Source organism: Myodes glareolus, chromosome 8 (genome assembly GCF_982192425.1).
Source record: "Myodes glareolus chromosome 8, mMyoGla1.1, whole genome shotgun sequence".
In the NCBI taxonomy this organism is placed as follows: Eukaryota; Metazoa; Chordata; class Mammalia; order Rodentia; family Cricetidae; genus Myodes; species Myodes glareolus.
The window spans coordinates 69,479,685-69,492,554 of NC_142033.1; the positions used below are offsets into that span (position 1 = coordinate 69,479,685).

The 12,870-nt window shown below is 46.8% G+C and overlaps 2 protein-coding genes across 4 annotated transcripts in view; one reads left to right on the forward strand and one right to left on the reverse strand.

The window, feature by feature from the left end:
* Positions 1-3,982, forward strand: part of Tbc1d14 (TBC1 domain family member 14) — a 93,435-nt gene extending 89,453 nt beyond the window's left edge. For all 3 annotated transcript variants that reach the window (XM_048415240.3, XM_048415243.2, XM_048415241.3), the window contains 2 exons: positions 2,290-2,548; positions 3,774-3,982. In XM_048415240.3, coding sequence (XP_048271197.2) covers positions 2,290-2,548; positions 3,774-3,839 — 325 coding nt within the window. In that variant the 3' untranslated portion in view covers positions 3,840-3,982. The remainder of the gene's footprint in view (positions 1-2,289; positions 2,549-3,773) is intronic.
* Positions 3,983-10,065: 6,083 nt separating this feature from the next.
* Positions 10,066-12,634, reverse strand: Cfap184 (cilia and flagella associated protein 184). The gene has a single exon (XM_048415279.3). The coding sequence runs from the start codon at positions 12,567-12,569 to the stop codon at positions 10,830-10,832; it is 1,740 nt and encodes a 579-aa protein (XP_048271236.1). The 5' UTR covers positions 12,570-12,634; the 3' UTR covers positions 10,066-10,829.
* Between the last annotated feature and the right edge of the window lie 236 nt (positions 12,635-12,870).

Consider the following 12,870-nt stretch of genomic DNA (forward strand, 5'->3'; position numbering starts at 1 on the left):
TGCTCATTCTGTGCCCTTGTTCTTCTCAGTCAGCTTTTTCTCCAGCACCTGATTTGCTTCATCAGCTGGCATGATTCGTCATCATGCTGCCCTCAGACATGTATTTGTCATGAACTCTGCCACGGGTGTGGGGAGCATCCTGGAGCTCCTCTCTTGGCCACCTGCTTGCTCTTTAGGACGGATGGAACTGCCTCTCCTCAGCAGTGTGTTCTTCCCCAAACACCCGATGTAGAAGAGCATTCACATGTATTCAGCCCTCTGTGCATGCATAGTGCACACCTTCCTGACAATTCCTTTCTATCCTTAAGTCCCATCTGTGTTTGTTCGTCCCTTCTGCTCCTGAGTTGTCTGTTCAGCACTTTGTATTGTCATCACCAATGAGTAGCAAGTAGCAGTACAGCAGGCTTCAAAAAAGTATTTGTAACCTAGGACTCTGAGAGTTGACACAGCAGGATGGCAAGTTTGAGACCATCCTGGTCTACTGTTTTCTTTTGACCAGAGGACTGGAGATAATGCTTGGTGGTTAACAGCACACACTCTTTCAGAGGACTGAAGTTTGGTTCCCAGCAACCACATCAGGTAGTTCACAACCACTTGTAACTCCAGCTCCAAGGGGACCTTGATGCCTTTGGCTCCACGGGTACCTGTATTCATGTGCACACACTCACACGTATATACATAATTTAAAATGTTAAAAATACATCTTGGGAGAAAAAAAAAGAGCTATTTCGAATCAGAAGGGTTTGGTACATAGCCGTATAAGACCTGGCCTTGCTATTCCAGTGCTGTCTCATACCTGCCTAAAAGAGTTGATGGAGTTCCACATGCAAATCTGAATTCAGTAGTTTCATGCTACATGAGAGAAAGAAAAGAATAAAGTTTAGTTCGTGGATTTGAGATCAAAAAAAAATATGTGGAGGAATCTTTTTTTTTGTTGTCCTTGTTGGCCCTAACAGTCTTTAAGGAGATGGGAGACATGGTTCCCATGTGTGGACTGGTGCTTGCATGTGGGAGGTGTGGGATAGGTTTCTACATTTCTCAGCCTCCCAAGGGCTAGGGTTATATATGTGTACCACCATACCCAGACTTCTCACTTTATAATACTAAACAGACACCTGCTCTGGACCCATAGACTCAATCCAGGTTAGAAGTGCTTGACCCTAGGGCAGAGGTGCTAGGTAGTTTGGATTGTTATATCGTTGTGTATGAGTGCATATGTATGTGTGGGCAGAGGTCAGCTCCAGGGATCATTCCTCAGAAGCCATTCAACTTGTTTTTAAGGACAGGGTTTCTCATTGTTCAGAGTTACCAAGTAGGCTGGTCAGGCTGCCCAGTGTGCCCCAAGGATCTGCCTCTCTCTGAATATCAAGCCCTGAGATTACAAGTGCATGTCGTTGCACCTGGGTGCTGTGTCAAACTCGGGTCCTCACTTTACTACTGAGTTATCTCATCAGCTCTCAATTATATCAACATATCAATATCTATGTCTGTCTGTCTATCTATCTATCTATCTATCTATCTATCTATCTATCTATCTATCTATCTATCTATCTATCTATGAGACAGGGTTTCTCTGTGTATCTTTGGAGCCTGTCCTGGAACTAGCTCTAGCTCTGTAGACCAGGCTTGCCTCAAATTCACAGAGATCTGCTTGTCTCTGCTTCCTGAGTGCTGGGATTAAAGGTGTGCGCCACCTGTCTTCTCAACTATATTTTTAAGAGAATACTTTTCATCTGATGGTTTGCATTACTAAAGTATAAGGTCAGTTTTTAGTAATCTACGATCAGATTTATTGAGAAAACCAGGCATAGCGGCCTACACCTATATTCCATTACTCAGAGATTGTAACAAGAGAATCATGAATTCCAACCAGCATAGTCTGCTATATAACTAGATTCTGTCTCAAAAATCAAATAGTGACTTCAGAAAAATTCACGCCTTGCTGCATTGCTGACCCCCTACAAGGAGAATGACGAATAGTACTCTTTCCTCTTTGTTCTTATTCCCTACCTGACTCCAAGCTCTATTGAGATATATAGCTTGTCTTACTAGACAGGCATCTGTCTCAGGAAGCACACAGTGGTGATTGATAGACATCTGCTCCAAGTAGGAGTTTTCCAATATCTGTGATTCAGAAGTTTTGTGGTGTTTGATTGATGCTAACAGTGCCGTTTTATGTAAAATGTACTTTGGCCTTCAGAGTGAATGCAGCCAGTGCCATCCACAGTGTGTGAAAGGCAGGGACTCGAGGTGTTGTGCATGCCTAAGCCATCCCCAACCTCTCCCCAGGATCTTCACCTTGTACAGTAAGTCCCTGCCCTTGGACCTGGCCTGCCGCATCTGGGACGTGTTCTGTCGAGACGGGGAGGAATTTCTCTTCCGCACCGCTCTGGGCATCCTGAAGCTATTCGAGGATATCCTGACGAGGATGGACTTCATCCACAGTGCCCAGTTTCTGACCAGGCTGCCCGAGGACCTGCCAGCAGATGAGGTGTTCGCATCCATCGCCACAGTCCAGATGCAGAGCCGGAACAAGAAATGGGCACAGGTAAGTGGGTGTGCAGCACAGCTGTGAGACTGAAGCAGCATGCTGCTGAGTGAACCCTTCTAGAGAGGGCTGTCTTTGGACATGCTGCTCACGGCCTGGCTCATGTCTGGGTTTCTGGCAGCTCGAGAAATGTGTGTAGGAATAGACTGCCCCTATTCTGTAGTGTCAGTACTTCTACGTCATCTCTGTAGGACTGTGCCAGAAAGCTCCCCTCCTCCCTAACCTTTTTTTTTTCTTAACATTTATTATTTTCTGTGTGTATGGCTACATGAGAGAGGGGCAGTGCATGTACCACAACAAGTATGTAGGTCATTAGACAACTCTCCTTCCGCTATGGGAATCCCAGCAATGAATGCAGTCTTCAAGCTTGGTGGCAAGTACTTCTACCCACTGAGCTGTTTCAACAGCCTGAGACATTGCTTGAAGTTTGGAAATGCTTTAAAGTTGACTTTTGGTGAGGCTTGCAGATACCTTTGAAGATCTGGAAAGTCATTGAACTTGCATGCTTTATGGGGGTGAAGTGCAATTAAGAAGGTGTACTCAGTTCACACAGGAGCAGAGCTGACATTGCTATTACCATCAGGGATCCAGGGGCAGAGGAGATTTGATTAATAAACAAAAGAACAGTGCGAATAGAAACATGGGATCTTGGTTCTGACATTCCTGAGACTTTCAAGATGGTGGCAACAGAGCCTGAAACCAAGGAGAGTCAGGGGAGTCCCTCTGAAAGGTGGGGCCTGTGTGAAGGTTTTGGGATCTTCCATCCTATTGCTTATAGTGGCTTTTGAATCCAGATGGAAAGGTAGATCGAAGATGATGGCAGTCTGGCCTCGTAGAGTGCTCTGCTTGGCATGCAGTGGGTTCAGGAATGTAGCCTTTGGTTGTCCCTAACAGCAGCAGTGCAGTGGGGTGCTCCTTACAGGTGTCAGCCAAGAGCTGGGAGAGCAGAGGAGGGAGCAGTCACTTCAAGACTGTGTCACGCCTCTGGCCATTTCACTGGTGAGAGGGACCAACTATGTGAGCATCATGGGGGAGGAGGACTTTTTAGTGCCTTGGGGGAAACCTGGGCCTCATTGCTTGTTCAGGGGCTAGCCGGCAGCCCAGAGAACAGTCTTGTAGGGGGTGGGGTGGGAGTTAGGTGGCTGCTGTTTTTCTTCTGTTCTATGAGATTCTCGAGTCAGTTGGCCTGTGGGTCTAATCATAGCTGTCTTCTTTGTGATTCTAGGTGCTGTCTGCGCTGCAGAAAGACAGCCGGGAAATGGAAAAAGGAAGCCCATCCCTCAGACACTGAGGCTCAGAGGTTACTTGCACTTGGCACTGAAGCAGAGCTCCACATGGCACCTGTATGCTTTCAGACTGAAGCCTGTGAAGAGCAGGGGCTCTTTCCGTGTTGGATTTCTCATGCTGGAGTTGGCCTTAAAACAAAACAGCTCTTAAAGAATTACATCCAGGCTTAGCCTTAAGCAGCTCAGTGGACCTATGCACTGGAATTGGTCATGGCTAGCCACTGCATTTTCCACATGGGTTCAAGAAAGGGCAGGCTGTCTCCTTGCTCCTATATTCCAGCGCAATTAATTAAATTGTGATGCCATTTTGCCAACTACTGGAAGATATATTACAATCTTTCTTACCCAAGAGGCATGAGAAATATTATTAGGAGACCTCAGAGATGTTATTGGCTCGTATGTTGGATAAAAAAGAATTATTTATTTAGTTACTGAGATAATCTTTCCAGAGATGGTGGGGTTTTTTGTTTTGTTTTTAACTTGATTTTTATCTTATGAGCATTGGTATTTTAGCGTGGGTTTCCGGTCCCCTGGAACTGGAGTTATTTATGGACAGTTGTGAGCTGCCATGTGGGTGCTGGAAATTGAACCTGGGTCCTCTGGAAGATCAGTCAGTGCTCTTAACTGCTGAGCCATGTCTCTAGCCCAAAGGGTGTGTTTTAAATTTCCCTGCCAAGGACAGCATAAGGAAGATTGACCTTCTAGGTAGTTGCTGGTGAATGTTCATAGACTCCTGAAAATTCACCTGAACTTTATGTTGTCATTTGGCCCTGTTGCCTTGACACATGGCAGCAGAAAGACTGAGAGTTCACATTAGGACCCCGCTCTCCAAAGTAACATTCATTGCATCTTGGGAGCCATAGTGGTTGGAGCAGGGGAGCCACATGCTGAGAAGTGATAGAGATGGGCCCTGTAAAGAAAGGGGTAGGAAGAGACTACAAAATTTACTTCTCTTACCGGCGTGTTTCTGGGAGGCTGGTCATGACAGCCTCTGAAAACATCGCTGTGTTGGGAGACAGTTTCCTTGCTATAGCTGAATGTCCCTTTTTACCTTTGTCACCTGAGTAGCTGAACCCCTTCTAAGAGCCAGTGATTCTCTCCTACCCATCTGGCTTTAGAAGAGAAGCTTCACACACTGCTGTGGGGACTGAAGAGAAAGGCAGTCTTCCGGATTCTCGGCGTCATCAGCCCTTCCCTTTCCAGCTGATTTCTCTCAGCTCATTGGTGAGGTTGGTGGTGGTGTAGCTTTTCCTTGACTTGAGAACTTTGTATAAGTAATTTGATTATCCAAGTTCACAGAAATGAATAGTTTTTGCATAGAATAATACAAAAGACATCCAGTATCTGTGGAAACTGATTACCTCCTGATAATCCACAGGCATCCTTGTCCCTGAGGGTACAGATAAGCCGGGATTGATAACCTATTTTCCAGCAAATGCCTATGTGGTCTATAGTCCACAGCCCTCTAAAACCATACCTGCTACCCCCAGAAACCATCCTCTCCATCATTCTAGTGTCTGACAACCATTGGGGAGCCCTTGACTGACTACAGCATGTGGCAGGGAGACTTGGGTCGGCCTTATGACAGTGTATTTGCATGGGTTCCCTTCATCTGCTGTGCTTGTTGGCGATAGTCCAGTGCATCAGCAGGTTGTCACATTCACGCCGTTCACCCATGCCACCTCTCTTCTTTTCCTGGAGTCTCATTTGTGGTCTCTTGGCTTCTCCAGGGAGGCTACCGAACACCCTCCATATAGCTCTCTGCCTTAGTGTGAAAGGCTGATGTCTGACCTCTTGGAGGAGGATGTCTTCATCAGCCATCCGGTGTCCTCCAGATCCAGCCATTCTTGACATCAGATACTGAATGTAGCCCAGGCCCAGCTGGCCTATGAGGAGCGGACTACCCAGACCTGTCTGCCGTCGTTCCTTTCAGATGTACTTAGTTTTATTCCATGATATGGGCATCTGTTCTCTCAAGATGTATATATTTTCTTACTGTACATAAAGACATTCCTAAGTCATACAGAAAGTGTTGTGACAAGGGGACTTGGGCACCTTGTTGTGAATGCCATTGTGGAATTCTCTGTGTATTCACAACCCAGCTCTTAACTTTTCTTGTTTGACATAAATTTGTGGGCATGGATGAAGTTCTCAAACAGGACTCCATGCCAGCCAAGCACTGACTGCATCTCTAGTCCAAACAGGGTTTTCGTAGCCTGTTTGTGTGAGCCTGATGTGCCCTCCTTAGAGGCTATACAGTTCCAAGTCCCTCTTCACTGAGGGCATCTCTCCTGCTCCTGTTTTGGCAAACTGGAAACAGATCCTACAGAAGTCTGCACCTCCCACCTCACTTGCAGTTGACTTTCAGTCCTAAACTTGAAGGTGCTGGGCAGCTCTCACTCTAGAGGGAGCTTGCAAGGGAGGCTTCCTGTCACCTTGGGAGCAATGCTCACTTCAAAGGTACTTCTAACTACTCAGTTTGTGACTATTTTCCACGTTTGCCAATAGGAAACTCCTGATAACACTTGCTACATATCATGTTTTAATTGCTTGTACAGTTAACCTTTAATTTTATTTAGTAAAATGTATCAAACTAGGACTTTTTGAATTGTAAATACGTGGTTTTATTAAATAAAGTCATGTAAAATTGTTACTTATGTTCACTGTGTACTTTGGTTTAAAGCTGGCGTTCTTGCTTTAAAGTCTAGCAGAAAGTATTTTAACTGGAGGCTTGTGAGACACAAAGCAGGGCAGTTACTCTCCTTCTCAGGGGGATTCCAGAGTTCAACATGTCCTCTCCAAGTCGCTGAGGATGCCAGCTGTGCTGCACTCTCTGAAGCCTGCTTCCTTGACCTCCCTACCATAAGTCTGCATTCTCATGAGAGCAGACAACCACATTTATATACTCTGTGCTAGCTGCTGGGCCAAGGCTCTTCACACTCTGGAGCTTTCTCAGAACCTGTAAACCTGAGGGCACAGGGGGTGAGCTCCTTCCTGTGAGCCACTTAGGAAAGTGACTGTGTATGTAGTAGGGTCCACAAGCTACTTGGAACCAGGCAGGACAAATGCTTGTATATGTCACTTTCCTTTCAGTTCCCCAATGCTATCGCCTCCAAACCTCCCAAGACTGCTTGGAAGATCGCCTACTGTGTTACAGCCTCCAGCAGGGTCAGACATAGGTTCCACCTTTCCATCTAAATCAATGACTTTATTCTCTGAGCCACTGTTCTTTGCATGCCATGAGGTGAGGTGCTAAGGCTCTGGTCTGGGGTTGCTGAGTGCTAGCTGACTGTTCCAGGCTCTGGACCAAGTGTTCTACATGGATTATTAATACTAATCTTCACAGCAACCCCATATAAAAGACTTGTTGTTCCCATTCCAGAATATGATACAAAATGCTTGCTCAGGCGCCTACAGCAGATTGATAGCAGAGCTGGCCTCCATACCAGCCAAGAGACTGCGTGCTTTCTGGAGAGAGCACGCTTGCTTTGGACCTTTTGGAGCCCAAACACAGGGCTGGTTGTGGCCTACATTTCTCATTCCTTCCAATACTTCCAGTGTGCATTCCTGAATGCCTTCAATGTGGGGCCAGCAATTCAGAAACCCTGCCCATCATGAGCCTGCCTGAAGAGGGGCAGAACTGCCGCACTAGTGTCCAGCAGCAGGAGGAAAGTGCTATTACTGAACCTTGAGCAGAGCTTTCAGGTGAACAAGGGCAAGGGCCTGCCCAGCAGAGGGCAGCCTTGGAACCTAAAACCAGTTCTTAAATGGCACCTCATCAAGATCTGGAAGTGCTTGAACTTGAATGGAAATGAGTAGATATGCTTTGTGTGGGGCTAAATATGCTATAAAATATTTGATGTTATTCAAGCCTGCTGAATAACAGGGCCACGGCCATGACATGGTGTCTATATCTCTTCTGTCAGCACTGCCAGCATCCCCCCACTGCTAGCTCATTCTGGAATGAATGGCATGCTGCCACCAAAGTCCCTGTTTACCCCTTCCTCCAGGATTTCTATACCTTGCAGGGAGTTTTGTGTGGAGTGAGGCAACCACCTTTTCTCCAAATAGCTTCTTGTGCCTGTTTTAGAGTTCCAGTAGATACTCCTGGCCAGAAATAAACCCAGACTATACATAGTTTGGCTAGAGGACAAGAGCAGAACCCTGGAGTTGAATCTCACAGTCAGTGGTTAGCCATTACCATTTAGAAACTGATCTTGGAGAATTCACTGAAATTCTCTAAACTCAACCCTTTTTCTCCCTTTGCAACTAAGACTGAGAGACCTAGCTCCTTTCCATGGGCCTATGAAATATTAATAAAAATTGAACTGCCCCTTAACCCACGAACATTCTCTAGGAAGCTAGATTTGTGCTTTTAGCCTATAAACTTTTAGTATCTTGTGTAAGAGAGAGGATGGGGAGGGAGAAAAGTGTGGTCTCACTTTGTAGCTCGTGATGCTGGAATTGCAAGCATGCACCAAGCCCTGCTTAAACTGGTACGTGGCTATACATTTTACAGTTCAGTACTGGGAACCAACTCAAGGCCTTGCTCATGCTAGACTAACACTCTATCCCTGAACTACATCTCTGGGACTTTTACTATCTTCTGCTTGTGAAGTTAGGAATGTAAAAGTGTTCCCTTGAATATTTGTATGTTATTTACATATTACAGATATTAACATATGTAAGGTGAGAATATGGAAAAGCACAAAGGGAAAATTCATCCTAATGTTACCACCCAACAGAAAGCACTCTTTTTCGAAAGCTTCTCCATTTCATGAATCAGTACAATGAGGTATCTATTTGGGTCAGTAGGATCACAGTTTGGACATTCCCATATCTTTTAGGTATACTTATATTTCTCCGTGACAGTTTTTGGATGAAATGTTAGAGTTGAAACTGGCTGTGGCAGCATACACCTTTAATACTAGCATTTGGAAGAGTCACAAATTTGAGGCCAGTTAGCTTTTAATGTGATACTCTGTCTAATTTTTTTTAAATTAGGGAGTACAATTTTATTAAGCTGGGGCAGTGGTGGTGCATGCCTTTAATCCCAGCACATGGGAGGCAGAGGCAGACACAGACAGATTTCTGAGTCTGAGGTCAGCCTGGTCTATAAGGATAGTTCTAAAACAGCCAGTGCTACTCAGAAAAAACCCTGTCTTGAAAACAAGACAAAACCAAAACTAAATAGTGCAATTTTATTAAAACATGCACATATTTTGCCATTGACTATTAAAGTAAAACTAAGGATAATTTGAAAGGTAGCTGGACCAGTCACTACACAGCTCATGTGCTCCAAGATGCTTTCCTTTTATGAAATGTATCACTTGCACTCTGGAACCTTCTGAGGTTAAATACATGGATTTAATACATACTTTATGGACAGGTAACTCATACCAGTGTTAAAACCATAAATTATTATCTGTGGATGAACTTACATAAACCTCTTTCTACTTATATAATTAAAGAATCTTAACTGTAGCAAGTCACCAAAATTGTAGCAAGTCACCAATACCTTAGGCTGCCCCTGAATAGGTGGCTGAGTTAAAGACCCTCCTTTGATATTGAAGGGCACATTTCTTATGCATATCGACTTAAAATTTTTTTCAGGCCCTGAACTACTTTATGAAATTTTCATGATCAAGCACTCATGCTGAATCTAATTAGAACCACATGGGGAGGTAATCAAAAATGAAGGGTGTCTTGTAATTAGTTGTAATCCCAGCATGAGGTGTTGTGATTGAGGGCCCACTGGTGATTTACTAGATAATTGTTAGTTAGGACATATTTGCAACTTAGGGCATGCTAACTTTAGTGCCCTGCATGACCCACTGCTGACCTTGTTTAAGGTTCATGAGGGAGCATTCAGTTGGTTAGCTGATGGATAGAAATCAGCTGAATTAATCAAGACACTGGAGGACATCATTACAATGAAAAACCTTGTCACTTTTAGTGCCACTGCTAGTTTCACTTGGGGGCCTCTGCAACTGCAGAATCGAGGGTCCCTCTGCTGTTGGAGCCACAAAGAAAACATTGCAGTTGCAGTAATTAACTGCTTCATTATGACCTTGATGGACAGAGTAGAGGGAAACCAAAACTATAACAACTGTGTGTGTATGTGTGTGTGTGTGCATGCGTGCGTGTATAAGAAATCAGTTCTTGAACTATCGTCAGTAATGCATCTGAATGGTTTCATGTCAAGTGTGTTCAAGCTATGGAAATCATAAAAACGATTTTACATTTTATTGACTTCAAAGCCAATATACTTTAGCAAACAAAATTGTGTCATTTAAAGGAAGAGGGTTATGTAATGATAACAGCCAGGTTGTTGATGACAGGTTATGGCTCAGAAGGTAAGAGTACTTGTTTGAAAGCACAAGGATCTGAATTCAAATTCCCAACACCCACATAAAAAAGCCAGACTTGGCCTTGCATGCCTGTAACCCAGTGCTGGGGAACAGAGACGGGCAGATCCCAGGATCATCATGCTAGCTGCACAGTCCTACTGAAAATGCAAGCTCCTGGTTGAGTAAGAGATCCTGTCTCCACATGCCCACACACCCATCCAGAGAGATGAAGGGGATTTGTGGACTAATTGAGACAGTGAGTCAAGATGATAGTTTGGTTCGTACAAAGATGACAGTGATCAGACCAGTGCACAGGGGTTTTCTATACCTTGGCCACTGGTTGAACCTTTAAACCATTCTTACACGTGGGCAAGGAACAGTTTTAACAGCCCTCTAGATGATGGGACTGCTTGGCCAGAAGGGCTTTTCTTTATTCGTCAGTTTAATCACCCCACTTTCTCTCTGTAGATATATTTTACTCAACCTCATGTAACCCGATGTGTTCAGCAGGAATTCGGAAGCTGGCAATGACAAAAATAAAGTTGCATCCAGTTGCATCTACAGTCACTTAGAATGACTATGGGAGGGCAGAAGAGAGTCGGGGACAAAGTTTCTAGAGTTTTGGAGGTTTTGCCAACTGTCCTGTCAAGAGGGGAGGAATGCTTTGGCTTCCCTGATCTTTTGCTTCACCCCTTTGCAGGACAAGGTGAGCCCCGCATGATGGCGCTTTAGGGATTCCAGACGCCTGTTGAGAAATTTTGTCTTATCCACTTTTTCTTCTAAGTCTCGGAGGAGTGATTCCTTACCCAGAAGCCCACATTTCTGATTCAGTTTGACGTTGTCAGTTCGCAGGCTGTCTCGGACTTGCTTTGTCTTTGTCAATAGGTCTCTTCCTAGGGCCACCTGGGCCTCGATTTCCAAAAGTTGTGCCTTTTTGCATGCGTTCTCCGTGTCGATGAAAGACAGCTTTTCCTTCACGTGGGTTATTATCTGCACGTTGCTGGTCACCTTAGTGCGCAGTTTTAGAAGTTCTTCGTTTCGTTCCTCTACTTTCTCGTTGAAGGTCTGGTTCTCAATTTTGAGCTGTTCAAAGTCGATGAGGAGCAGTCCCTCAGCCAAGTCCTCCTGGGCCTTCATCCTGGTTTCAAAGTGTACCAGGCTCTGCTTCAGCTGCACGTTCTCGAGGCGCAAGGCGCTCATCTCCTTCTCCTTTTTATCCTCCAGCGCCTGGATCTGTTCCACCTCTCTCAGAGCCGCCTGGCGCCCACCGCGCATGCGGCAGCTGCCCATGACCTGCATCACCACCTGCTTCTTGAGGGTCTGGAAGCGCCGCCACTCTCTCTCCACCCTGGCCTGCTTCTCCTGGCACTGGTGCTTCAGCTCACGCACCTCCTCGCGGTACCACTCTAGGTCGTCTGCCTCTTGTTTCTTCAGTTCCTCCAGCACGGCCAGATAGCGCAAGTATGTTTGCTCTTTCTCTGGAGAATCTGGTTCCGCACTCTTGTCCGCAGGTTCAGCTGCTTCCAGGCCCTTCTTGCGTAGCGTATCGGAGATCTTCTGCTGTAGGTACACATTGTAGCGCTGGTATCGGTTCCGCTCCACCAGCAGGGCGTGGTACTGGTCCACTAGCTCCCCACGCAGCTGCTGCTCTTGCAGCTTCCGAACATCCGCAGACCACTCGAAGTCGTCGTAGTCCCCTTCCTTCTCGTCCTCTTCCTCTTCCTCCTCCTCCTCTCCAAAGAGAAGATGCTCTTCTTTGCTTTTCTTGCGTCGTTCTCGACCTGTCGCCTCGAGATCCTCGCTACCTCGCTTCTGCTCAGATTCCTTCGCTTTCTCTTTCTCTGCCCGTGGGGCTGGAGCAGCCGCCTCTTCGACTATCGTGGTCAGCGGCAGTGAGGGCCGGAACCGTGACTCCTTGCTCTTCATCCTCTTCACCTTGTCCTTCTGCTTCTCCGGCCCATCGGGTTCCTCGTCCTCATCCTCGTCATCTTCATCGTCTTCTTCCTCTTCGTCCTCGTCCAGCTCCTTGGACTCCCGCTCAGTCTCGGGCTGGGGCTCTGGCAGTCTCTCTGGCTCTTGGGACACGGCCTCGCTCGCTGCCTCTACTGCCTCGTCTGTAGCCTCGGCGGCCTCCAGACTTTCCAGGACCTCGACATGCGCATAATCGCTCCCCTCCGAAGCCTCTGCTTTGGGGTCGTCTGCAACCGGCTGGGTCTCCGGCTCCGGTCCCGGCTCCTGTCCCGGCTGCTGTCCCGGTTCCGGCCCCGGCTCCGCAGGGTCAGCCGTGGTCTGAGGTTCGAAGCTGACCTTGATCTCGGATGACTGCCTGGTCAGGCCTTGCTCGGCTCCACCTTCGCCCTCGGTATCCCGATCTTGGCTATCCATGTTGGACCCACTGTCTCGGGTCTGAGGACCGCTGCTGCCTGCTGTTAGGTTTCCCGGGGCAACCAGGGCGCGCGCGGTGGGCCCCGCGATTGGTCGTCCGCCTTCCCTTTCTCGCCGCCTCCCAGCAATATTAAACCAATGAAGGGCCACGAACAGGTGAAACTTGGCGCTGATTGGTCGCTGGCTCTCGAGAGGTGTGGCGCACACGACCGGCTTCCGTTCTGCGCCAAGCCGGCTGTCAGGCTTGGGGCGGGGCCTTGCGGCTGAGCGAGCCCAGAGGCTGAGGGAGGCGGCGGCACGC

What these genes read in the sequence shown, in the direction of transcription:
- Cfap184 (XM_048415279.3), bottom strand. Translation starts at nt 12,569, where the DNA reads ATGGATAGCCAAGATCGGGATACCGAGGGCGAAGGTGGAGCCGAGCAA.